The sequence below is a fragment of the Carcharodon carcharias genome, chromosome 10, assembly GCF_017639515.1.
Source record: "Carcharodon carcharias isolate sCarCar2 chromosome 10, sCarCar2.pri, whole genome shotgun sequence".
Classification (NCBI taxonomy): Eukaryota; Metazoa; Chordata; class Chondrichthyes; order Lamniformes; family Lamnidae; genus Carcharodon; species Carcharodon carcharias.
Genome location: NC_054476.1, coordinates 28,285,119 through 28,310,364, shown reverse-complemented (window position 1 = coordinate 28,310,364; position 25,246 = coordinate 28,285,119). Strand labels below are relative to the sequence as shown.

Below are 25,246 nucleotides of genomic sequence, written 5' to 3'. Positions count from 1 at the left end.
CGACTCTCACGAGCACTGCGCAACATTACTGAGCGTTCACCTTGAGTTCCCCTCCAAGTGTAGCTCACCAGGTGCACGCCTTATATATGCTGTTGTGAAACACGTTGGTGTGCAATCACCCTGACGTGCTCATATGATCCAGCGTGGTGGGGTTGTTCCAGTGAGCTGGGCTTATAATGATATGCAGATATATTACAATGAAGTTCCCGATGTCCGATGGTGGGAGACATAGCCCACCAATGACGGACAGAGCAGATGATTGCAAACTTGTTTCACAATGTCATGGAACTGATTTTTGGCCTTCCCTGCCATATTGTCCACCATGATGCCCAATGCCAGTGGGCACAGAAAATTCCACCCACTGAATGGGTTCCCTCTCTCTCGCTCTTCCTCTGTCTCCATCCAACTGAGTTTTGAACCCAGTCTGCTGATTTTGATTACCCAGGTGCCACAGGGATTTTGCAAAGAAATAACCAAGCGCTGTTGTCTTCAGAAGAACAGATAAATTGTCCATCTGTAGCTTTAGTCCACTTCAAAGTCGAAAGCAGCAGAACCACTAGGTTCAGCCTAAGTCACCAACTACCCCTTTAATTCTACTGGACTCTAAATTACTTAATCTATCCTCTCTGCTCTGTAAGCTAAATTTAAGTTTTACATTGTTCAATCAGTTTTTAATATTCTACTTAGACTGGGTTAAGTACAATGAAAAGTATTCTCTCTTCCTGTTAAAAAACTCAAGATAACCTGTCTCTTCATCTCTTTTATGGTCATAGTAAACAGTTAAATACCCATGGAATTGGCAAGCAGATCTATTTTTTAAAAAAATGCCTATTGTGGTCAAGTGACGAGAGAGAAAAGAGGGGAGCCATTTGACCCCTCCTCACCTGATCATAACATAATATTTTAGAACAAGTGATTAACAGGTAGATTTTTAAAAGGATCTTAAAGGAGGAGAAAGGTGGAGAGATTTAGAGAGAGAATTACAGAGCTTAAGGTTTGTATGGCTGAAGGAAAATACCTCTAACGGTGTAGTGAAGGAAGTGGGAGTTGTACAAGAGGTGTGATTGGAGGAACATAGAGTTCTAAATGTTGTAGAGCTTGAGGTTACACGTAGGAAGGAGTGAGATCATGGAAAAATTCACTAATGAAGATGAGAAATATAAAATTGATGTGTTGGGTACACTGGAACTATTTGAAACTTCCAAAATGACATAACTTGGTGAGCAGTTAGCTGGCAGAATTTTCCCAGAATTGCGCTAAGTGCGGTAGCAGACAGGTAAAATGGAGTCCTACCGGCTGACAAAAATGGCAGGTTTTCACGCTGTATCGTCCCAAGCCCGCCTCATTATTTGTTCACTCCTGCGAAACACTCCATTTCCACGGCGGGCAGGCTCTCATTCACCCACCTGCCATCACCCCGCTGTTACATCATGCCAGCCGCCATCTTTCAAAGGCAGCTGCCAGCAAAGCGCTCATTGCCACCAGCGCACCACCTCTGCCCAGGAGACATGGCCAGCAAAGGAAAAAAGACTGCAGCCCACCGCTTCAACGATGGGTGCCTTGAGTAACTGTTGGATACCCTGGAGGTCCGCCGGGATGTGCCCTACCCCCGCTCCGGCCGCAGGATGGGCAGCAAAGTCACCAACCCAGCTTGGGAGGCTGTGGCAGCGGTGGTCAGCGTAAATGCCCTGCAGAGGAGGACAGCCACCTGGTGTTGCAAAAGGATGAATGATCTCCTCCCTTCCGCGAGGGTAAGTCACTCTTTTCATCACTCCCAACTCACACACTCACAAACCCTTCACACAGCCACAGAGTACCTCACTCACTGCCAATGCAAGGGACATCACCATTCACTCTTTCGCACACACCATCATTGACCTCATCCTATCCATTGGACCACTCACCACCCACACAGGTCAGGCATACTTATCATCTGGCCCGGCAGGTGTCCTGATACACTCTCCCCATCTCTATCCACATAGGACAAACTGGCTAACAACAGGAGGTAAAGGTCGCAAACAGGTGGAGGGATGCCAGAGATCAAAGTTCTGACAGAATTTGAAAACAGCCATCCAGCTGGTCGGTGATGACTGGGACCGGTTTTGTGTTGATGGTGAGGTTGGCGCTGCTCTACCAAGTGAGGACCCAGCAGTGCAACATCCATCAGACTACCATGTCATGAGTATTGTGTCCTTTCACAAGCCACTGCCATGCACTAATTATCTCCCCTTGCTGTCGCAGGCACAACTGCCAAACAGCTGACAGAGTCCATGACCCAGGGCCTCCAATCAAGCCCTGAAGAAGCCTTGGAAGAGGAATCTGAAGGCACTCTCCCTGAAGTCCCATCACAGCGCTCATCCACATCCCCCACCAGCACAGAGACACACCTCAGTGGGACCTAGCTTTACAGAAGCCTTGGGATCACAATTTAGTGAGCACTCCGCACTTTCTGATCCACAGCAGGCAGAGGCAGGGACTTCCCAGGTCCCCGGCACTCGGAGGAATGCTGGAGGCCAGAACGCTGCTGAGTCCAAGTCAGATGACAAACCCCTGGACTTGGTCTTGTCACAGTTACTGGAGCTGCAAAGGCAAGCTCGGGAACATCAGGAAGGGTTGTCCGCCGATTGCAAGGCACGATGGAGGAGTCTTCAGGCTGAGGTGATAGCACCAGCATTGCAATGTACTGAGGTCAACACAGCAGGATGGCAGCTGCCATGGAGACCTTGGTCCAGGACATCACTCCTGCATTGTTGCACAGGCTTAAATCCATCACTGATGCCATAGTTGGCCTTCAACAGTGTGCACATGAGAGGGGTGCTGGGCAGCTCGATCTCACTCTAGCTACCCCTTCCACTCACGAAGTCAGCCAGGGGTCCTTGGGCACCCATAGGGAGGAGACTCAGTAGGTGCAGGCTCCGGAGCCATCCGCCCAGGCGACTCTGGGAGTGACCAGCCCATCCAAAACCCATCTTCTTGTAACCTCCGCAGATTCAGCTTCACAGGCTGAGGATGGTGCCACTACCACACAGCAGGACCCCTAAAGCAAGGCCGGGGCCCTCCAAGTCTCAGCCCTCCAGAGGATGCCCGCCAAAGTCATCTCAGACAGGGTGTCACAGTCAGCAGGCTGCCTCCGCCTCTGCTGCAGATGTCCGGGGAGCACAAAGACATAGCAGAAGGGTTAGGAAAGTTAGGTAAAAGTAGTTGCAAAGCCTGGGTATGGGTGTTGATCACTTGTACATACTGTTCACAATTGTCAATAAACTCCTAAGAATGTCTCCCTGCCTGTGGCTCCTTGTTCTGATGAGCAATGTTCTTATCACTCAGATGTGAAACCTTTCTGCACAAGATAAAAGGCAGGTGTCTCAGCCCAAGGCCTCTTCCTTGTGCTCTGTGCAGCCTTCAGACCACAGTGATGGTTCAGCCTCACACTCCCTGGAAACATTACTGTTGTCTGCATCTCGGCAGTGCCAGCCATTGCTGCCAGGATGTAGTGGGCAGGTGCCACAGAGTTCTCTCATTCTGTGTGCTCTCAGCACCTTTAAGATGGGTCTGGCCTCCATCACACCAGCATCTGTGACCAGTGACGTTATGCACCAGCTCCTGAAAGGCTGAGGTGCTGAAGGCGGACACAGCATCAGATGTGTCAAAAGTTTAACGGCTGAGTCTCTGAGATGATCCTGATCATAGAGCTGCCCTCATTCAGACAGGAGTCACGCATGCTCAGAGGTTTTGTGAAGATCTATGGAGTATCCTCACTGCATGTTGTCATCATCCTCCTGCAATTGAGCGACTATTGGGCCTCCACTGCATCTCCATGACAGGGGCATTCTCACAAAGGGTATTGGTGCTGCGATAAGCCAGACTGGAGTCAAAGGTTCACAACTGCGATGTGAGGATCTGTGGGGACGTGTCGTCATCATCCTCCACAAACTTGGCAGCTTTGAGGGTCTCCTGAGCGTGCCTGCCTCATCTAGCCAGTGCGAAAGCCTCATCCCCGTCATTAACACCACCGAGGACCCCCTCACCCTCATCCTCATCAGCGTCCTCCTCATCAGAGGAGACGTGCAGTTCCTCCACCTCCTCCTCAGCCAGCTCCTCGTCCCGTTGCAGTGCCAGATTGTAAAGGGCGCAGCAGACGACGACGATGCGTGACACCCTCTGTGGACTGTATTGCAGGGCTCCACCAGACCGGTCCAGGCACCGGAACCTCATCTTCAGCAGCCCGATGGTCTGCTCCACCAAGTTGTGAGCTGCTGCATGAGTCTCATTATAGCATCGTTCTGCTGCAGTCTGAGTCCGCTGCATGGGTATCATCAGCCACAGCCTCTGCTGGCAGCTCTTGTCCTCAAGGAACCAACCCTGCAGCATCTGTGGACCCTTGAAGACTGCAGGGATCTGCGAGCGACCCAGGATGTAGGCATCGTGCACACTTCCTGGAAACTATGCGCATACCTGCAAGATGTGTTTCTGGTAATCGCATACCAGCTGCAAGTTCAGTTATTGGAAGCCCTTGCAGTTGATGAAATCCACCGAGTGTAGTGATGGAGGTCTGAATGCCACATGAGTGCAGTCAGTTGCACCCTACACCTGTGGGGATCCCGAGATCAGGGCAAATCCAATGGCCCTGGCATCCTGGCTGCCCCGGTCCTGGGTGAAATGCACTAAGTTGTGTGTCGTGGAGAAGATGGCATCCGTGACCTCATGGATGCTTTTGTGGGTGGTGGATTGTGAATTTCCACAAAGGTCACCTGTGGAGCCCTGAAAGGAGCCACTGGCATAGAAATTGAGCGCCGCAGTCACTTTCACAGCCACTGGCAATAGATGCCCTCCATGTCCCCTTGGCACCAATTCCTACAGTAAGTGGCAGATGTGAGCCGCCAAGTCCCTAGGCATGCGCAGTCATCAGTGACACTGGTTCTCGGTCATCTGCAGGAATGGCAGGCGGCGTCTATAGAACCCAGGTGCCGCTAGGTGCCGACCAGCCATGGCTCTCTGTCACTCCTGGGCAGCATGTGCAGGGGACCCCTGCTGCCCCATTCTTCATGAGGTTGCTGCTCCACTTGCCCCCAGACACTCAGCAGTCGCCTCTGAGGCTGCCCAGCACGCCCCCAGACAACCATCAACCCCCAGTAGTCACCTCCGGGGCCAGGCATCAGTTGCCCCCACCCCTCCAGCGCTCCTGAGGCGCTGCTGCTCACTCACCTCGGTTCACCAAAGTGAAGGCCGCCAAGTACACAATGCCTGCGTGCTGTTGTGAAACATGTTGGTGTGCTTTCCTGCCAACGTAGACGGACAATACGGCGGGGGTTCCAAGAGCCTGGCGGGATGGCCTTTCAATTATATGCTAATGTATTACAATTAGCTCCCCACCGATTGATGGCGGCAAACATGGCCCGCTGTTGGCAGGCTGAGCGGACGATCGCGACCTGCCCTCATGCCGCTTTGAAGCAGGTCTCACCATATTTTCTGCGCATTTCACCTATCATGCCCACCGCCAGCGGGCTCGGAAAATTCCACCTATAAACCATATAGCATAATCAAATATGTGAGGGTAGGGTGTTGTTGTTTCAGTTTGCTGGTAAATGTGGTTTTGTATAAACAGGCTATTTCCAAACTTAGTGAAGAAACTTTAAGTAATACATTTTGAAACTTTAAGTAATTATACAATTTTTAAAATATGGGCAAAGGAAATTCACCTTGAATGGTAACATTTAGAGTAGAGGGACCTTGCTGTTCATTGTCATGTGTGCTCTGCTTGAAGGCAGGTCTTTGGCACGTTATCTGCTGATGCTCCATCCTGAGCTGTTTTCTTGGCAGTTCTTTGTGATGGGTGGTTTGCCATTGCCTTTCACTCTCAGGGGCAGGGCAAGGAGGCAGGTCCCAAGTCTACCTCAGCCAGAATGAGAATCAAACCCATGCTAGCTACCTAGCCAACTGAACTAACCAGCCCCCATATCTTGATATTCACCAACATGGAAAGAAACAAACTTTGATTTTTCATCACCTGAAATGTTAATTTAGTTTCTGCCACCTGACTTGCTGTGTCTTTTCAACATTTTCTGTTCCTGTTTTATTTTTCCAGCCCCTTTCATAATATCTCAAAATGCTTCATGGTCAATGAAGTACTTTGTGAAGTGTAGTTACTGTTATTAGAAATTTGGCTGCTGCAATTCCTTATAACAAGATCTGACAGTTTTATATTTAAAATAAAGCAAAATAATTTTCAGTATTAGCTTGCACTGCCCCTCAAATCAAGTTACTGAAACCACAATCAATTGGGGTTGTGTTACTGATGGCTCTGCAACATCATTAATGGTAACTGGACCTCATTTGATTGTGGTGTGAGTAACTGACACTTTATGAGGTCATATATAATTTAGTGCTAATATAAATAATTGACAGGTGTATGTCCAACTGGACAGTGTAAAACGTAAATATAGAAAATCACCTTGATGTTATTTTAAGAAAAAAATGCTTTGATAGGTACCTGAAAGGCTTGAGAGTTTTGTGAAAAACTTGCAGCATTGGTGAGCTCTGTAAAAATTGTAATCATATAGGATTAAAATGGGTGGAATTTATTGAGCTTATTAAGTTTAGGATCCAGGGAGAAAGAAAAGCACAATAGTCCCTTCAACTATTAAATGATTCCCAAAGTTTTTGCTTCATTCACTAATGTGAAACAAACCATCCTCTCTATCACTGTTATTCGGAACTCTGCCATGGCAGGACACTCCCTGGAGAATAACAAAAATACTTTACAGTTGTCCTCAAAGCATCTATGAAGAGGTCAAACGTCCCCACCGACTCCTGGGAGGCCCTGACCAAAATGGAGGAGATTCATTTGAGAAGGCACTGAACACATCGAGAGACTTCATTGGAAGCATGCAGAGGCAAAGTTGAAGCATCAGAGAGAGCATAGAAACCTCCAAATAACTCATCTACCCAATTCTTCGAGAACCACCTGCCCTGCATTTGGCAGAGTATGCAGATCCTGCACTGGACTTATCAGTCATTGCAGAACCAATCAAACTGAACTGGAAGCAATTTGTCCTCATCCTGAGGGACTGCTTAAGCGAGTAGGATGCTACCACTGTTTAAAGAAAGAACTTGTACTTATTATCATTTCTCAAAAAAACCTTCCTAACTGCTTCACTTATAATGAAGGAGTTTGTAACTCTTTCAAGTACAAACATATTTCCATCTGTTCCTATTCAGATGAAGTTATGTTGTTTGCCATTGTGAGATTTGAACTCTTAGTCTTGGGGTTATAAACACAGTACCATAACCACTTAGCTATTTAGGCAACACAATAGCAAGATCCTGCAATTAGCAAATTAGATGATTGACCAGTTAATTAACATTTCAGGTTGATGACTGAGGACTGAACAAAATAATGCAAAAGCTTTTTCTAGTTCTGAATAGGTTTCTCTCTCTGTTGATGGTCTCAGGCCTGCTGAGTATTTCCAGCAATTTCTGTTTTCATTTCAGATTTCCAGCACTTTGTATTAATTTTTGATGGTGTTGGGTTGAAGAATATTGACCCTAATATAACCAAAGTCGGGTCTTTGTTTAACATCTCACTTGAAGAATATATCTCTGACATGGTACAGCTTTCTCTATATTATATTCCCATTTTACAACAGTGTTTACACTTCAAAACTACCTAATTGACTGTAGAGTCCTTTGGGACATCATGAGGTCTTGAAAGATGCTTCATAAATGCAAGTGTTTCAGTACTACCTTGACAGGTCACTGAGATTGTGTAAAAACAAAAAACTGCAGATGCTGGAAATCCAAAACAAAAACAAAAATACCTGGAAAACAGAACTAAGGAAAAATAGAAAAGGGGTGAAATATAAACTGGTTTAAGAGGGAGCGGGGTGGGACAAGAAGAGATGGATAGAGGGCCCTCTGTTGAAGAGTCATGCGGACTTGAAACGTTAACTGTGCTCCTCTCCACAGATGCTGCCAGACCTGCTTAGTTTTTCCAGGTATTTTTGCTTTTGTTCACTGAGATTGTGTACTCAATTTCCCATTTCAGTTGAAGTAGTATTTATCTCTTCTATACTGTTTCCTATCTCCTCAACAAAAACTCACCTTTGACCTCTATCCTTGTCAGCTTCAGCCCCATCTCCAACATTTCCTTTTCCCTCAAGTTCTTGAATGTGTTATTGCTTTCCAAATTGTGCTTACCTTTCCTGCAACTCCAATGTTTGAACCTGCTCAATCAGGTTTCAACCCAAACAGGACTGAAATGGCCCTAATCAAAGTCACAAATAAGAACATAAGAAATAGGAGCAGGAGTAGACCATCTGGCCCCTCCTGCCTGCTCTGGCAATCAGGACGATCATGGCTGATCTGCTACCTTAACTCCATTTTCCTGTCCACTTTCCATATCCCTTGATTTCCTGAGAGATCAAAAATCTATCAATCTCTGTCTTGATAAGAACATATCTTATCATAATATTGTGACTGTTACCATGCAATATCCCTCCTCATAGTTCTTGACTTTTTTGCAGCCTTTGACATAGTTGACCATGCCACCATCTTATGATGTTTCTTCTCCATTGCCAGATAATTGGGTTTGCCTAGCCTTGTTCTACTCTTTCTTATCAAGTCTCAGCCAGACAATCTCCTGCACTGATTTCTCTTCCCACTCTTGCAACATTCCCCCCTCAATGATCTATCCGTGGGACCCTCCTATTTCTCATCGACATTCTACTCTTCAATAACATCATCTGCAAATGTCAGGTTTCGCATGTATGTTGATTAAATCCAGCTTACCTCACCATCCCTTACAGCTTCTATGCTGTCAGGTTGCTTGTTTGATATCCATGTCCTGGATGAGCTGAAACTTCCTTCAATTAAATTTAGTCTTCGATCCTCACAACAACCATTCTCCCAGCTACCGATTCCCTCCCTATCGCTGGCCTCTGTCTAAGGCTGAACCAAACTGTCCACAACCTCCCCATCCTATTAGATCCTGAGCCAAGCATCTGACACCATAAATACCCTCTTTGTTACAAAGGCTGTGTGCCTCAGCCCATCTGCTGAAACTCTCAAGCATTTTGTTATCCCTAGACTTGATCGTTCAACGCTCTCCAGGCCAACCTCCACAATCCACAAACTTTGGCTCATATAAAGCTCTGTTGCCTCTATCCTAACTCACACCAAGTTCCCATCACCCTGTGCTTGTTGACCTACATGGTTTCTGGTCCAGCAACACTTTGGGCGGGATTTTTCACAGCCACCCGCCGCTGCGATCTTCCGGTCCCACCGCAAGTCAATGGACTTCTGGCTGTGGTGTCACCTCGCCCACGACCGGACTGCAAAATCCCGGCCTTTGATTTTAAAACCAAAATTACATCCTGTCCTCCATCCCTGACCTGTTGTACATTCTAACATCCTTATCCCATGATTGAAATCCAAAATTTCAGGCATCTTGGCCCTAAGCTGTCCAATTCCCTCCTTAAACTTTGCCACTGTCCTCCTCTAAGATGCTCCTTGTAAACTACCTCTTTGACCAATCTTTTGGTCACCTGTCTTAGCTCGGTGTCGTTTTTTTTGACTGATTATATTCCTATTTCTTATGTGAGGAACCTTGGGATATTTTTGTATGTTAAAGATGCTACATAAATGCAAGCTGTCACCTCTAAAGTTCTACTCTTATTAACATTATTCCTAGCATGTGGATCTCAAGTTTCTCTAGTCTTTCCTGTTAATGGTCAGGTTGGTCACAGTCCTTTTTTTCTCATAAACATTGTTCTGAACTCATGGGAGACCATGATCTTTTAAAAAGAAATTTGGACTCGTAGTTTTAATTGAAAGAAGCACGTCACAAGATTTCATATTTTAAACAAAAAGTTTTACTGTACAAGAATTAAACAAAGCTTGTAGGTAACACTATATGAAACAATATATTTGGAATCCCTTATTAGGATACCCAATAGGACACTCAATGTTCTATTTTTATTTCCACCCAGGAGTTCCCCTATACTTTACAGGATTTTAAGGGTTCCTTCACTTCTCCTGGAGCCAAAGGAAGATGTGCCACAGCTCTTTGGAACTCGCTTTGATTTCTTCGGTGTTCCTGCTATTCTCCGAATTATGAGATTTCTTGGGGTCCTTACACTAGTATTCGGCCAGGTGACCCTCCAATTCTCTTTTATCATCTCACGATTGTGGACACCTCAGCTCAAGCATGAGCTACACCGCTTTCTTACTCAATAACTCTAAAATCAGAATATCATTGTTTCTGATAGCCCTTTGCCACTTGACTCAGCTGCTTCCAAGCACCCCCTGCTGGCAGCTTTCTTGCTTTAAACATACTCAATGACTGAGCTTCCACAGGCCTCTGGGGTAAATAATTCCAAAGATTCATAAGCCTCTGAGTAAAAAAAATTCTCATCATCTCAGTCCTAAGTGGCTTCCCCCTTATTTTGAATTTGTGTTGCCTGGTTCTAGACTCCCCAACCAGGCAACATCTTACCTGCATCTACCATAAGACCATAAGACGTAGGGCCCATCGAGTCTGCCCTGCTATTCAATGAGATCATGGCTGATTTGATAATCCTCAATTCCACTTTCCTGCCTTTTCCCCATAACCCTTGATTCCCTTACTGATTAAAAATATGTCTATCTCAGCCTTGAATGTACTTAACAACCCAGCCTTTACAGCCCTCTGTGGTAAAGAATTCCACAAGTTAACTATTCTCTGAGATAAGAAATTCCTCCTCATCTCTGTCTTAAATGGGTGACCCTTTACTCTGAGATTATGCCCTCTGGTCCTAGACTCTCCCACAAGGGGAAACAACCTCTCAGCATCTACCCTGTCAAGCCGCTAAGAATCTTAAGTGTTTCAACAAGGTCGCCTCTCATTCTTCTAAACTCCAATGAGTACAGGCCCAACCTACTCAACCTCTCCTCATAAGAAAATCACTCCTTACCCAGTATCAACCAAGTGAACATTCTCTAGACCGCCTCCAATGCTTTCCTTAGATAAGGGGACCAAAACTGTTCAGAGTATTCTAGGTGTGGTCTAATTAGTGCCTTGTGTAGCTTTAGCAAGACTTCCTTATTTTTATATTCCATTCTCTTTGAAATAAAGCCAACATTCCATTTGCCTTCCTTATTACCTATTGAACTTGCATGCTAGCTTTTGTGATTCATGCACGAGGACCCCCAAATCCCTCTGTGCTGCAGCTTTCTGCAGTCTTTCCTCATTTAAATAATATTCAGCTCTTCTATTCTTCCTGCCAAAGTGCATAACCTCACAGTTTTCTCACATTATTTTCCATCTGCCAAGTTCGTGCTCGCTCATTTATCCTGTCTATATCCCTCTGCAGGCTTGTTATGTCATCCTCACCACTTGCCTTCCCATCAGTTTTAGTGTCATCCGCAAACTTGGCGATAGTACACTCATTTCCCTCATCCAAGTCATTAATATATATTGTAAATAATTGTGGATCCAGCACTAACTCCAGTGGCACACCACTCGTTACAGGTTGCCATCTTAAAAATGCCCCCCTTATCCCAACTCTCTGGCTACTGTTAGTTAGCTAATCCTCTATCCTTACCTACCCTATCCTCTACTCTGTCTACCCCTTTAAGTATTTTGTAGGTTTCAATGAGATCACCTCTCATTCTTCGAAAATCTAGAGAATACAGGCCCAGTTTCCCAAATCCCTCTTCATAGGACAGTCCTACCATCCCGGGAACAAGTCTGGTGAACTTTTGTTATATATTCCATCCATGGCAATAATATCCTTCCTAAGGTAAGGGGACCAAAACTGCACACACTACTCCAGTTGTAGTCTAACCAAGGTCTATACAATTGAAGCAAGACTTTGCTACTCCTGAACTCAAACCCTCTTGTGATAAAGGCTAACATTCCATTAGCCTTCCTAATTGCTTGCTGCCCCTGCATGTTAGCTTTCAGTGACTTATGGACAAGGCCACCCAGGTCCCTTGTATATCTACACTTTCTAATCTCTCACCATTTAAGAAATACTCTGCACATCTGTTTCTCCTTCCAAAGTGCATAACCTCGCATTTTCCACATTATATTCCATCTGCCATGTTCTTGCCCACTTACTGGCCGGGACTTTCCTACCCACCTTGGCAGTGCCCGCCACAGGGGATGCCGCGGGCCAGCCAAAAGTCCATTGATTTTGATGGGACCAGGTGATCTCAGTGGCAGGCGGGGCTGGCAAATCTTGGCCACTAAATCTCTTCAAATTCCCTTGAAACCACTCACAACACACAATCCCACCTAGCTGTGTTTCATCCACGCACTTGGAAATATTACATTTGATCCATACATCCAAATCATTGATATATATTGTGAGTAGCTGGGACCCAAGTATTGATCCTTTTAGCCTATTTCGATCCCTTCCCTTCACCCCACCCCACCCCCACTAGGGCTATCTGTACCTTGCTTGTCCTGCTTTCTACCCTTAATTAGCACATTCCTTAGATAATATCACCACCTTCAACACCTCTTTGTCCTTTTGTCTGTGACATATTTTGGCTATCTCCACCTCTATCCAACTCTACCTGTCCCACCCCCACCCCTTAAACCAGCTTATATTTCACCACTTTTCTATTTTTACTTAGTTCTGTTGAAGAGTCATATGGACTCAAAACGTTAACTGTGTTCCTCACCGCAGATGCTGCCAGACCTGCTGAGCTTTTTCAGGTATTTTTATTTTTATTATTGATCCTTGTGCTTTCTCAGCGTGCCAATGTGAGAACAACCCATTTATTCCTACTCTCTGTTTTCTGCCTGTTAACCAATCCTTAATCCATGCCAGTATATTACCTCCTATCCTATATGCTTTGCTAACCAACCTCCTGTGGGACCTCCTTAAAGTACAACTACATTACGTCCACCAACTTCCCTTTATCAATTCTGTCAGTAACATGCTCAAAAAACTCCAACATGTTCATCAAACATGAGTTCCCATTTAGAAACCCATGCTGACTATGCTCAATCAGATCATTATTATCTAAGCGTCCATTTGTCACATCCTTTATAACAAATTCCAGCCTTTTTCCTACGAATGATGTAAGGCTAACAGGCCTGTAGTTCCCCATTTTTGCTCTCTCTTCCTTCTTAAATAGTGGGGTGACAGTTGCTGCCATCCAATCTACTGGAACCATTCCAGAATCTATAGAATTTTGATGATCACCAGTGCATCCACTATCTCCATAGCTACAGCTTTCAACACTCTGGGATGTAGAATATCAGGTCCCTGAGACTTATCAACCTTCAATTGTATTAATTTCTCCAATACAACCTGCTTACTAATAGTAATTTCCATCATTTCCCCATTCACCCTAGTCCCTTGGTTCTTTAATTTTGGGAGATTTCTTATTTGCCTCAGTGAATACAGACACAAAGTAATAATTTAGCTTCCTTTTTACATACCTATAGAAGCTTTTATGGTCCATTTTTATGGGTTTTTTAGTTTACATTCATATTCTATTTTCCCTTTATCATTTTCTTAGTCCTCCCAGCTAGGACTGAGTGTGTTCAGTTGTTGGGCTCAAAATAGTATATTTTGAGCATGAGGTGAGTGGGAGAGGATAAAAGGCACGGATCGAGAGGCCTACCTGCAGTGAGACCAGCGGCAGAGTGATATCACGAACCACAACATGATGTGAGTGCAGGGAAAGCAGCTGATTGGTGAGTAGGATTGGTGAGTATATCTTTTTCTTAAAAATAGTATAAAATCAATACTGGTGTAAAAAAATTAATTACAATAAAACGTAAAGAGCAGGGGATTCTTCAAGTGTAAAGAGCGGGGATACTAGAGTAATTAATTAATGAATTAAATAAAATACAATAGTGATGACTGGATGGGTGATGTGTTGCTGCTGCAGCATGTGGGAGCTGCTGGATAGCAAGATGATCCAGAGCAAACACATCTGTGGTAAGTGTTTGCATCTCGAGGAACTTCAGATCCATCAGTAAGGAGCTGGAGTGCGAGCTGCAGACATTGCGCCACATCAGGGAGGGGGAAAAGTTACCTGGGCACTTTGCTTCAGGAGGTGGTCACACCCCTCGGATTAGGTAATTCAAATTTGGTCTGTGATCAGGACAGGAGGGTATGACTGCAGGTGAGGTAGGTATGGGAACTCAGGGGCTAGCATTTGAGGATCCTCGGCCCCTGCAATTGTCCAACAGTCATGAGGCTCTTGCAAGCTATGTGGATGAGAGTGGGAACCCCAGGGAAGATGAATGAACTGACCATGGCACCGTGGTACAGGGAGCCATTCAGGTGTGGGGAGGAAATAGGATTGTAGTAGTGGTAGGGGTCGGTATAATTAGGGGGACAGATACTGTTCTCTGCAGCCATGAGTGTGAGTTCTGAAGACTGTTGCCTGCAGCGTGCCAAGGTTAAGGACATCTCCTTAGAGCTGGAGAGGAACTTGGAGTGGGAGAGGAGGGATCCAGTTGTCGTCGCACACATTGGTACCAACAACATTTATAGGACTAAAATGGAGGTTCTGCTGGAAGAATTTGTATAGTTAGGAGCTAAATTAAAAAGCAGAACCTCCAAGGATCTTGTGATTACTACCTGAACCACGGGCAAACTGGCATAGGGTAAATAAACAAGGAGTTAAATGCGTGGCTCAAAGATTGGTGTGGGATGTAGATTGGGAAAATCAAATTGGCAGAGATAGCCACCTGCAAGAACTCAGAGTATATTCGGTAAAGTTTTCTAGAGCAATATGTTGTGGATCCATCCAGGGATCAGGCTATTTTCGATCTGGTAATGTGTAAGGATACAGGTTTAATAAGTGATCTCCGAGTAAATGATCCCCTAGGAAACAGTGACCATAACATGGGGCAGGATTTTCCTGTCGTCAGGCGGATGGAGCAGGCAGGCCTGAGAGTGGCCGGGAAACTCTCCACCGCCCACAATCAGCCCCCAACCGCGATTTCACGCTGGCTGGCTAATTAACAACCAGCCTGCGTGAAACATGCGCTGAGAACCTCAGTGCTGCCGGGGTGAGGGCAGGAGGAATACAAGTGCAGAAGTCTGCACATGCGTGGGATAGTGCACACTGAAAGCTCCCTGAAGGCAGGGAGCTGCCACAGGGAACTGAAGACTTGTAGAAACAGAAATAAAGATTTTAAAAATGAGAGAAACATGTCCCCCTCATATGACTCAGTTACATGAACAGGGGCATATTAAAAATGATGTTTAAAAATCTTAAAATTTTAAAAAATTACTGTTGGAAACCTCATCCTGCCTATGGATGAGGTTTCATAATAAAATCTAAAGACCGCCTGTCCGATTCGCCAGAAAAAATTATTTTATTTAATTGATTAAGGACCTTAATGGGCCTTTTAATTGTTGGCAGGCGTGTTGCCATCTCTCGAGCGTGCCCTTTGACCAAAATATCATGTGTGCGATCATTGCGCACTATTTCACACCCAATTGGGTCGGGTGTGCATTTAAGGAAATACTTCATGCCTCAATGCAAAGACTCCAATGAGGAAGAAGGATTCTAGGAAGGAGAAAAACCAACCATGGTTAACCAAGGAAGTTAAGGATAGTATCGAATTGAAAGCAAAACATACAGGCCAACATTTTCCCCTATCGGGAAGGGGTTGGTAGAGTGGGACCGGACGCGGGCCTCCGATCAGTGCCCCCGCTTGGGGGCATGCTGCCATTTTACAGCGTGACGACAGTGCCAGGAAGCGCTATGCGCTCCCTGTACGGGCAAGGGGGGATTCCCTCAGCCAGGAGTGCTGCCTCAGGGAGATCGTCTCCGATTTAAAACTTTAAATAAAGAGGGTTAAAAAATTTCCCTGCCATGTCCCCTCATGTGACATTGTTACATGAGTTGGGACATGTCCATAACTTTTATTGAAACCTTTTGTAAAAATTTAAAGACACTCATGAAACCTCAACCCGCCAGTGGATGAGGATTCATGCTTTTTCCGAGGACCGCCCTGGGCTCCCGGCCTGCCCACCGACCTTAAGGTTGAGCGGGCAGGTCCATCATTGAGGTTAATTAGTTTTTTAATGGCCTTAATAGGCTGATGACAGTTCGGCGGGCACGCAGCCGATTTGGCCGCACGCCCGCTGACCTGAAAATCTAAATGACGCGGGGTGACATCTGGACGCACGCCTGAAGTATACCTGCGTCATTTTACGCATCAGCGAGCGGGCCCCGCCCCCGCTGCCGACTGGAAAAACCTGCCCACAATGTGGCAAAGATTAGTGGTAAGCCAGAGGCTTGGGAAAGTTTTAAAAACCAACAAAGGATGGCCAAAAAAGTAATAAAGTGGTAGAAAATAAGCCCTGAGGGTAAACTAGCAAGTTGATATAAGGGGGTCATTTTCAGGATGGCAACCTGTAACAGGGATCAATGCCGGGGCCACAATTATTTACAATATATCTTAATGACTTGGATGAGGGAAATGAATGTACTATTGCCAAGTTTGTGGATGGCACAAAAATTGATGGGAAGGCAAGTGGTGAGGATGACCCACAGAATCTACAGAGGGATATAAACAGGTTAAGTGAGTGGGCAAAAACTTGGCAGATGCAAAATAATGTGGGAAAATGTGAGGTTATGCACTTTGGCAGGAAGATTAGAAGAGCTGAATATTATTTAAATAGAGAAGGACTGCAGGAAGCTGCAGCACAGAGGGATTTGGGAACCCTCATTTATGAATCACAAAAAGCTAGCATACAAGTTCAGCAGGTAATGGGGAAGGCAAATGGAATGTTGGTATTTATTTCAAAGAGAATGGAGTACACAAATTGGGAAGTCTAGCTAAAACTATACAAGGCACCAGTTAGACCACACCTAGAATACTCTGAACAGTTTTGGTCCCCTTAATTAAAGAAAGACATATTGGCATTGGAGGAAGTCCAGAGAATATTTGCTAGGTTGACCCTGGCTATGGAGTGATTTTCTTATGAGGAGAGGTTGAGTAGGTACTCATTGGAGTTGGGAAGAATGAGAGGCGACCTTATTGAAACATATAAGATTCTTAGGGGGAGCTTCACAGTGTAGATGCTGAGAGGTTGTTCCCCCTTATGGGAAAGTCTAGGACCAGAGGGCATAATCTCAGAGTAAGGGGTCACCCATTTAAGACAGAAATGTGGAGGAATTTCTTCCCTCAGAGGGTAGTGAATCTGTGGAATTCTTTACCGCAGAGGGCTGTTGAGGCTGGGTGGTTAAGTATATTCAAGGCTGAGATAGACAGATTTTTAATCAGTAAGGGAATCAAGGGTTACAGAGAAAAGGCAGCAACGTGGAATTGAGGATTATCAGGTCAGCCATGATCTCACTGAATGGCAGAGCAGACGCGATGGCCGAATGGCCTACTTCTGCTCCTTTGTCTTATGGCCTTATGGTCTTTGCAGTATTCTAAAATGCTCCCAATCCTCAAGTTTACTACTATTTCTGGCAACTTCATTTTAATCTTAAATAACTCTTAACTTCCTTTGTTAGCCACAGTTGACTGACTTTTCTTTTTGGGATTTTGTGCCTTGAAAGAATGTATAATTGCTGTAAACTATATCACAATTCTTTAAAGACTATCCATTGCCTGTGTACTGTCATACCTTTTAATGTATTTTCCCAATCCACCTCAACCAATTTGCCCCTCATACTTTCATAATTTCTTTTGTTCAAATCTAACAACCTGACTTCAGATTGAACTACCTCACTTTCAAAGATAATGTAAGTTTCTATCATATTATGGTCACTCATCCCTAAAGGTTCTTTTACAAGAAGATTATTAATTAGCCCTTTCTTGTTACATAAAACTAGATCCAAAATAGCCCGTTCTCTAGTCGGTTCCTCAATATACTGCTCCAGAAAACCATCCTTAACACACTCCAGAAACTTATCCTCCACAGCATTTGTGCTCAATAGATTTATCCAGTCTGCATGCAGATTGAAGTCACCCATGATTATTGTGACATGCTTCTCTAATCTCCTGATTAAACCATGCCCCAAACTACACTATTGTTTAGTGGTCTATAAACAAGACCTACCAATATTTGCTGCTCCATGCTGTTTCTTAGCTCCATCCAAACTGATTCTGCAATTTGTTCATTCAGTAGGCATAAACGGCTCATTTTCTGGTTGGTAGGATGTGACGAGTGGAGTGCAGATTTCCCTAAAGGACACTAGTGAACCAGATGGGTTTCTATAACAATCATTAGGCTTTTAATTCCAATTTTCTTTTCACTGAGTTTAAATTCTACAATGGCAGGATTTGAACTCAGTTCCCCAGAGCATTACTGGGTTTCTGGATTACTCATCCAGCAGCAATATCACTACGCTATCGCCTCCCCCAAAGAATGGGGGAGTTATCTTATGAGGAAAGGCTGGACAGGCTAGGCTTGTATCTGTTGGAGTTCAGAAGAGTAAGAGATGACTTGATTGAAACATATAAGATTCTGAGGGGACTTGACAGGGTGAATGTGGAAAGGATATTTTCTCTTGTGGGAGAATCGGGGTCACTGTTTCAAAATAGGAGGTCGCCCATTTAGGACAGAGATGAGGAAAAAAATTTTCTTCCAGATGGCTGAGTGATTTTGGAATTCTCTTCCTCAAAAGGTGTTTGAGGCAGAGTCTTTGAGTGTCTTTAAGGCAGAGGTAGATAGATTCTTGATACGCAAGGTGGTGAATGGTTATCAGGTAGGCAGGAATATGAGGTTAAAATCAGATCTTATTGAATGGTGAAGCAGGCTTGAGGGGCCGAATGGCCTACTCTTGCTCCTAATTCGTATGTTCATATATTCTTCTGATCTGAGATCCTTTAATGTAGTGATCCCAGCCCTTATTATCATCCTGTAGCCATGTTTCCTCTATTTGTGCCTTTAAATCATCTATTTTGTTGTAAATGCTGCGAACATTCAGGTAGAGCACCCTTCTTTGTCTTTTTAACATTATTCCACATTCTCAGCCCAGTTGATGCTTGCCTTCATTTTGCCTGCTTCTAATTTCACTTGCTATTTTTCTACTTCATGTTCCCAGCTTTACTTCCTTCCAATCTGAGCGAACCCTCAGGTTCCCAAACCCCTGACAAGCTAATTTAAACCCTTCCCAACAGCACTAACAAGTCTTCCTGCAAGGATATTATCCTGGTCCTGTTAAGACTTGGAACTGTATCGCTGTTCCTTCATTGTCACTGGGTCCAAATCCTGGAATTCCCTCCCAAACAGCACTGTGGGTGTACCTACACCACATGGACTGCAGCAGTTCAAGAAGGTGGTTCACCATCACCTACTCAAGGGCAACTAGGGATGGGCAATAAAAATGCTGGCCTAGCCAGTGACATCCATGTTCCATGAAAGAATGAAATAAGTTTATATGTGTGTACATATATATACGTTAATTACATATATATACGTTAATTATATATACGTCATCTTTATATTCGGTTTTTCACTGCCAAATTGGACGTTTTGATTGTTACTTTGATTTTGGAAAGGTTCGTCAATCTGATTCTCAATCCAGCAACAATATCCCGCTTCTGGTCTGTTTTACCAATGCACTGCTTGAATATTAAAACTCAAACAGAATGTGCTATATGTAATGCTGTTCTCACTGACAATTCCAAGAATTATATAGCTTGGCCTACCGGATTCACTGGATAAATAAATCCCAGTTTTAAACGTGAATCCTGGAATAGAGGCATTGGAAAACCCTCGAAACATATGTTGTTTCAAGGATGCTTGATTCTAAAGCCCTATTTACAATGCAATTCACATTCTAAAGCCAATCAAAAAGTTAAAATAAATTTGATTTATGTGGAGATGGCCTGTGGCATCATAGCAGTTACCCCACCCCATATCAGAACTGCGCCCATTCTTTCACAATTTAGAATTATTCCTTTTTAACTCCGTTTCCGCAGGAGATGAACACAACTTTCAAAATGTACTTGCATTCCACATGCTGACACATAAAGGTATCATATTTTAAATCGGTTAGCGTTTAAAGAGCATAACTAATTTGGGGAAGTGCAATGCAGTTTGCACAATGCCAACAGCTAAACACAAAGTGCCCACGAGCCGGCCGGCTCAAAGTTCCAATTGTAACGGGCCGACTTCCGGTTCCTTCGGCACGTACCACAGCCTCACCTGAAGGGGGGTAAAATGAGATTAAGATGTAACAAATGTGTATGAAGAAGGCACTGACTGAACGATTACAACAACCGAATAATATTTAAAGTTAATAATTATTTTGGCGGTTCGCATGAATGAGTTTTGTTTGTTTTGCTGCGGTTTTCAGTGGGACTTGGTCTGTGACACACCCCCCCTCCTTTCCTGAGCTGTGGGGTGGTAGACACGGCGTCGGCGCGGCGCGGGTCGGTCAGGCTGTTAGTCACAGTGAGAGGCGAGTGGCGGAGGGAGCGCATCTGGAGGCGAGTCCGGTAGGAGGGAGTGGAGTCAGCGGCCGAGCGGGGAGTCTGGCAGGAGGGAGCGGAGCCGGCGGAAGGGAGCGGCCAAGCGGAGCCGGGCTTGGGGTGTGTGTGTGTATCCGTCCTGGGCCGGATGGGAGCGGCAGCTCCATGGCGCAGCCGGGCTACGTGAAGTCGAGAGGTCGAATGTCGGTGGACAGGCTGCGCTCCTGGTGGGAGGTGCCGGCCATCGCTCACTTCTGCTCTCTGTTCCGGGCCGCCTTCGCGCTGCCCGACTTCGAGATCGAGGTGAGTGAGTCTTTCAACCGGGGCGGTGGAGGAAGAGAGAGTGTGTGGCCCCCCCTCTTCCATCTCACGATCCCTCACCCCCCTCGTCTCCCCCTCACCCCCCCCGTCTCCCTCCCCCTGTCTCCCCCTCACCTCCCCCCGCACCCCCCCGTCTCCCCCCTCAACCCCCCCGTCTCCCCCCTCAACGCCCCCGTCTCCCCCCTCAACGCCCCCGTCTCCCCCCTCAACGCCCCCGTCTCCCCCCTCAACGCCCCCGTCTCCCCCCTCAACGCCCCCGTCTCCCCCCTCAACGCCCCCGTCTCCCCCCTCAACGCCCCCGTCTCCCCCCTCAACGCCCCCGTCTCCCCCCTCAACGCCCCCGTCTCCCCCCTCAACCCCCCCTCGTCTCCCCCCTCAACCCCCCCTCGTCTCCCCCTCTCACCCCCCCGTCTCCCCCTCACCCCCCTCGTCTCCCCCTCACCCCCCTCGTCTCCCCCTCACCCCCCTCGTCTCCCCCCTCACCCCCTCACCCCCCCTCGTCTCCCCCCTCACCCCCCCTCGTCTCCCCCCTCACCCCCCTCGTCACCCCCCACACCCCCCCTCGTCTCCCCCCTACCCCCCCCTCTCCCCCCTCACCTCCCCCTCGTCTCTCCCCCTCACTCCCCCTCGTCGCTCTCACCCCTCACCCCCCCCTCGTCTCCCCCCTCTCGCCCCCTCGTCTCCCCCCTCACCCCCCCTCGTCTCCCCCCTCGCCCCCCCTCGTCTCCCCCCTCGCCCCCCCTCGTCTCCCCCCTCGCCCCCCTCGTCTCCCCCCTCGCCCCCCCTCGTCTCCCCCCTCCCCCCCTCCCCCCCTCGCCCCCCCTCGTCTCCCCCCTCGCCCCCCCTCGTCCCCCCCCCCCCCTCGCTCCCCCCTCACCCCCCTCACCACCCCTCGTCTCCCCCCTCACCCCCCCTCGTCTCCCCCCTCGCACCCCCCCCGTCTCCCCCCTCAACCCCCCCCCCCGTCTCCCCCTCAACCCCCCCCGTCTCCCCCTCAACCCCCCCTCACCCCCCCCTCGTCTCCCCCCTCACCCCCCCCTCGTCTCCCCCCTCACCCCCCCCCTCGTCTCCCCCCTCACCCCCCCCTCGTCTCCCCCCTCACCCCCCCTCGTCTCCCCCCTCACCCCCCCCTCGTCTCCCCCCTCACCCCCCCTCGTCTCCCCCCTCACCCCCCCCCTCGTCTCCCCCCTCAACCCCCCCCCTCGTCTCCCCCTCAACCCCCCCCCCCCCCCCCCCCCCGTCTCCCCCCTCAACACCCCTGGTCTCCCCTCTCGCCCCCCGACCCCCAGGTCTCCCCCTTCAACCCTCCCCTTGTCCCCTACCCCCAACCGCCCCCCCCAGGGTCGGGGGTCCTGTGTGTACTCGGTGACGGGTCGGTTAATGAGAAGGATTTGACGCCACTTTCACTTTCGCTCTTTCGAAGTCGGGAGAACCGGCCTTTCCTCGACGGTGCTGCCACCCGAGTCTCCGGGGTCCAGTCTGGGGTTAGGCGGGATCCCCGGCCTCGGCAATACTGGCTTCTACTCTGGGGATTTGGATGGGGGATTTTGCCCCGTGTGGCCTTAGGCTCGTGTTTCATTGTTTTCCTGGTAAAACTTAATTGTTGCCCCTCACCTTGGCTTTATTAAAACTTGCACTATTCGCCCCCTGGTTTGACTTTGTTTTCCACTTCAGCCTTCGGGTTTAGTTATTGTTTTCCCAGCCTTGTCTTCCCTATGGGTTTCGGTTTAATTGTTTTCTCCTTCTTACATTTAGGCCTATTTATCGTACTGTTCACACTTTAGGTTTGGGTTGGATTGTTGCCCCTCTCCCTCGAGTGTGTGGGGTTTCATTGTTGTCCCAACTTCTCATTGCTGGATTTACTGTTCCTCAAGCTTAATTTTGGTGCCAGTTTTAGTAGGTTACTATGAAACCCACTTAGTTTCATTAACTTAAATGGGCCAAACCATACCCAAGAGGATTGAAGTCACTAAACTGCTCCTTTTCGAGCCTATTTATATTTCTGTTTAAAGCTTCAGTATTGATCTAGACAAAAAGAAACTTGCATTTATAGCGCACTTTACATAACTGTCAGATGTCTCAAAATTGCTTTACAACCAATACTTTTTGAAGTGTAGCCTCTCTTGTAATGCAGGAAATGCATTTGCATGTAGCAAGATCCCACAAACAAGTGATAATGACCAGATTATTTGTTTTTGTGATGTTGATTGAAGGATAAATATTAGCCCAGACATCACACATAGCTCAGTTCTGTCGAAGGGTCATGAGGACTCGAAACGTCAACTCTTTTCTTCTCCGCCGATGCTGCCAGACCTGCTGAGTTTTTCCAGGTAATTCTGTTTTTGTTTTTATCACACATAGCTCCCCTGCTCTTCGTTGAAATAGTGGTATGGGATCTTTTACATTCACCTGAGGGCATACAGATCTCGGTTTAACATCTCATCTGAAAGATGTCAACTCTAACAGTGCAGCACTTAGTACTGCACTGGAGTGTTAGCCTTGATTATTTTTTGTGCTGAAACACAGGACCTTGTAGCTCAGAGGTGAGTGTACTACCAGCTGAGCCATGGTTGGCACTGGTTTTATTTACAATAGTTAGTGTCATGTTTAGATCATGCATGTTCGAGCTTAGGGATGGTATAGCTAATGTGAAAAATACACTTCATACAATTTGTTACGATTATTCCTTTTAGTTATCTTTGTTGACTATTGAGGCTCAGTGACTCATCTTTTAATCTAAAGCATGACGTTATTTGTTTCATAATGCTGTGTAGGCGAGCTGTGGGAAATGGTGAAAACTACCTTGAACCAGCAGAGGCAGTGACGCAGTAATCTTTCCTTTTAAGCAAGGTGTTGATGCGGAGTCTTATAGACATATCTGGCTATGAAAATTACTATTTCTTGGGCCTTGACCTAGAACCTGCTTCACTTTCTATTTTCAATGTGTTGCATTCAGCGTGACAGTGGATTCGAAAATTAGAAAAGGAAACTGAATAATTAAACTGGAAAGAGGAAGCAATTATTTAACTAAAAAAGTTATACTTTTGAGGTGCAAGAATTATAGAGTAATCATAACTGGAGACTTCAATTATCCAAATATAGACTGGGATAGGAATAGTACAAAGGGATGAGGGGCGAGAATTCCTGGAATGCGTTCAAGAACATTTTCTGCAGCAGTATGTTTCCAGTCCAATGAGAAGACTTGCACTTTTGGATCTGGTTCTGGGGAATGAATTGGCCCAAGTGGATCAAATATCAGTGTAAGAGCTTCTAGGGGACAGTTATCATTGTGTCGTGAAGTTTAGGTTGATCATGGAAAATGCCTTCCCCCAGGAGCTAATTGCATCTGGGCAACCTGGAAGTGCCTTAACAGACTTAGGACTGGTGTAGGTCATTCAAAGGTGTCACTAAGCAAATGGGGATATACAACCAGCCCGACAACTTGTGAATTTGGAACTGAGCCACAGACTATGCAACATCTCCTGCAGTGCCTATTGCTAGAGGAACCCTGCACTGTTGCAGATCTTGCCAAAATCAACAACAAGGTGCAAAAATGTGTCCAGTTCTGGCTGGGCCATGTATAGACTGACCATGGACACGATAAGAAGATGGAAAAGGACAGGGCACAATCCAGAGCAGGGGTAATTAATTGGGGGAAAGCCAACTTCGATGGGATGAGAATGCATCTGAGTCAAGTGAGTTGTAATCAAATGTTTGCAGAAAAGACAGTGGCCGAACAGTGGGCCACCAGAAAGAATATTGCAGAAAATGTCAAGGGGAAAGGTGGGACAAATAAATCCAGAGAGCCCTAGATGATGAGAGAGATAGGGGTAAAGATGAAAAGGAAGAAGTACATGTATGATAGATGTCAGGTAGAAAATACAGTGGAGAATCAGGCTGTATATAGAAGGACCAGAGGGGAAGTGAAGAAATTAATAAAAGCAAAGAGAGAGCATGAAAAGAGGCTGGCAGCAAACGTAAAGGGGAAACCCAAGGTCTTCTATAAGCATGTAAATAATAAAAGGGTGGTAAGAGTAGGGCCGATTAAGGACAAAAAAGGGGATTTGCATGTGGAGGCTGGAGAAATAGCACAGGTGTTGAACGAGTGCTTTGTATCTGTCTTTACAAAAGAAGAGGAGCCTACCCAGGCCAAGGTGGGAGAGGAGGTAACTGGTACACTGGTAGGACTTACAATTGAGTGGAAGGAGGTGTTGGAAAGGCTATCTTTACTTAAAATAAATAAGGTACCAGGACTGGATGAGATGCATCTGAAGGAAGTGAGAGTGGAAATTGCAGAGGCAATAGTGATAATCTTTGTCTTCCTTAGACACAGGGAGGTGCCAGGGGACTGGAGAATTGTGAATGTTACACCCTTGTTCAAAAAGGGGTGCAAGGATAAAGCTGGCAACAGCAGGCCAAAGATATAAAAACAAAAAAACTGCGGATGCTGGAAATCCAAAACAAAAACAAAAAAAGAATTACCTGGAAAAACTCAGCAGGTCTGGCAGCATCGGCGGAGAAGAAAAGAGTTGACGT

General features: G+C 46.4%; 1 protein-coding gene across 2 annotated transcripts in view; it reads left to right on the top strand.

Annotated features, from left to right (window-relative positions):
• Window positions 1–20,374: 20,374 nt before the first annotated feature.
• The window catches only part of LOC121283534 (cat eye syndrome critical region protein 2 homolog), an 84,585-nt gene continuing 79,713 nt past the window's right edge, over window positions 20,375–25,246 (top strand). For both annotated transcript variants that reach the window (XM_041198217.1, XM_041198216.1), the window contains exon 1: window positions 20,375–20,692. In XM_041198217.1, coding sequence (XP_041054151.1) covers window positions 20,555–20,692 — 138 coding nt within the window. In that variant the 5' untranslated portion in view covers window positions 20,375–20,554. The remainder of the gene's footprint in view (window positions 20,693–25,246) is intronic.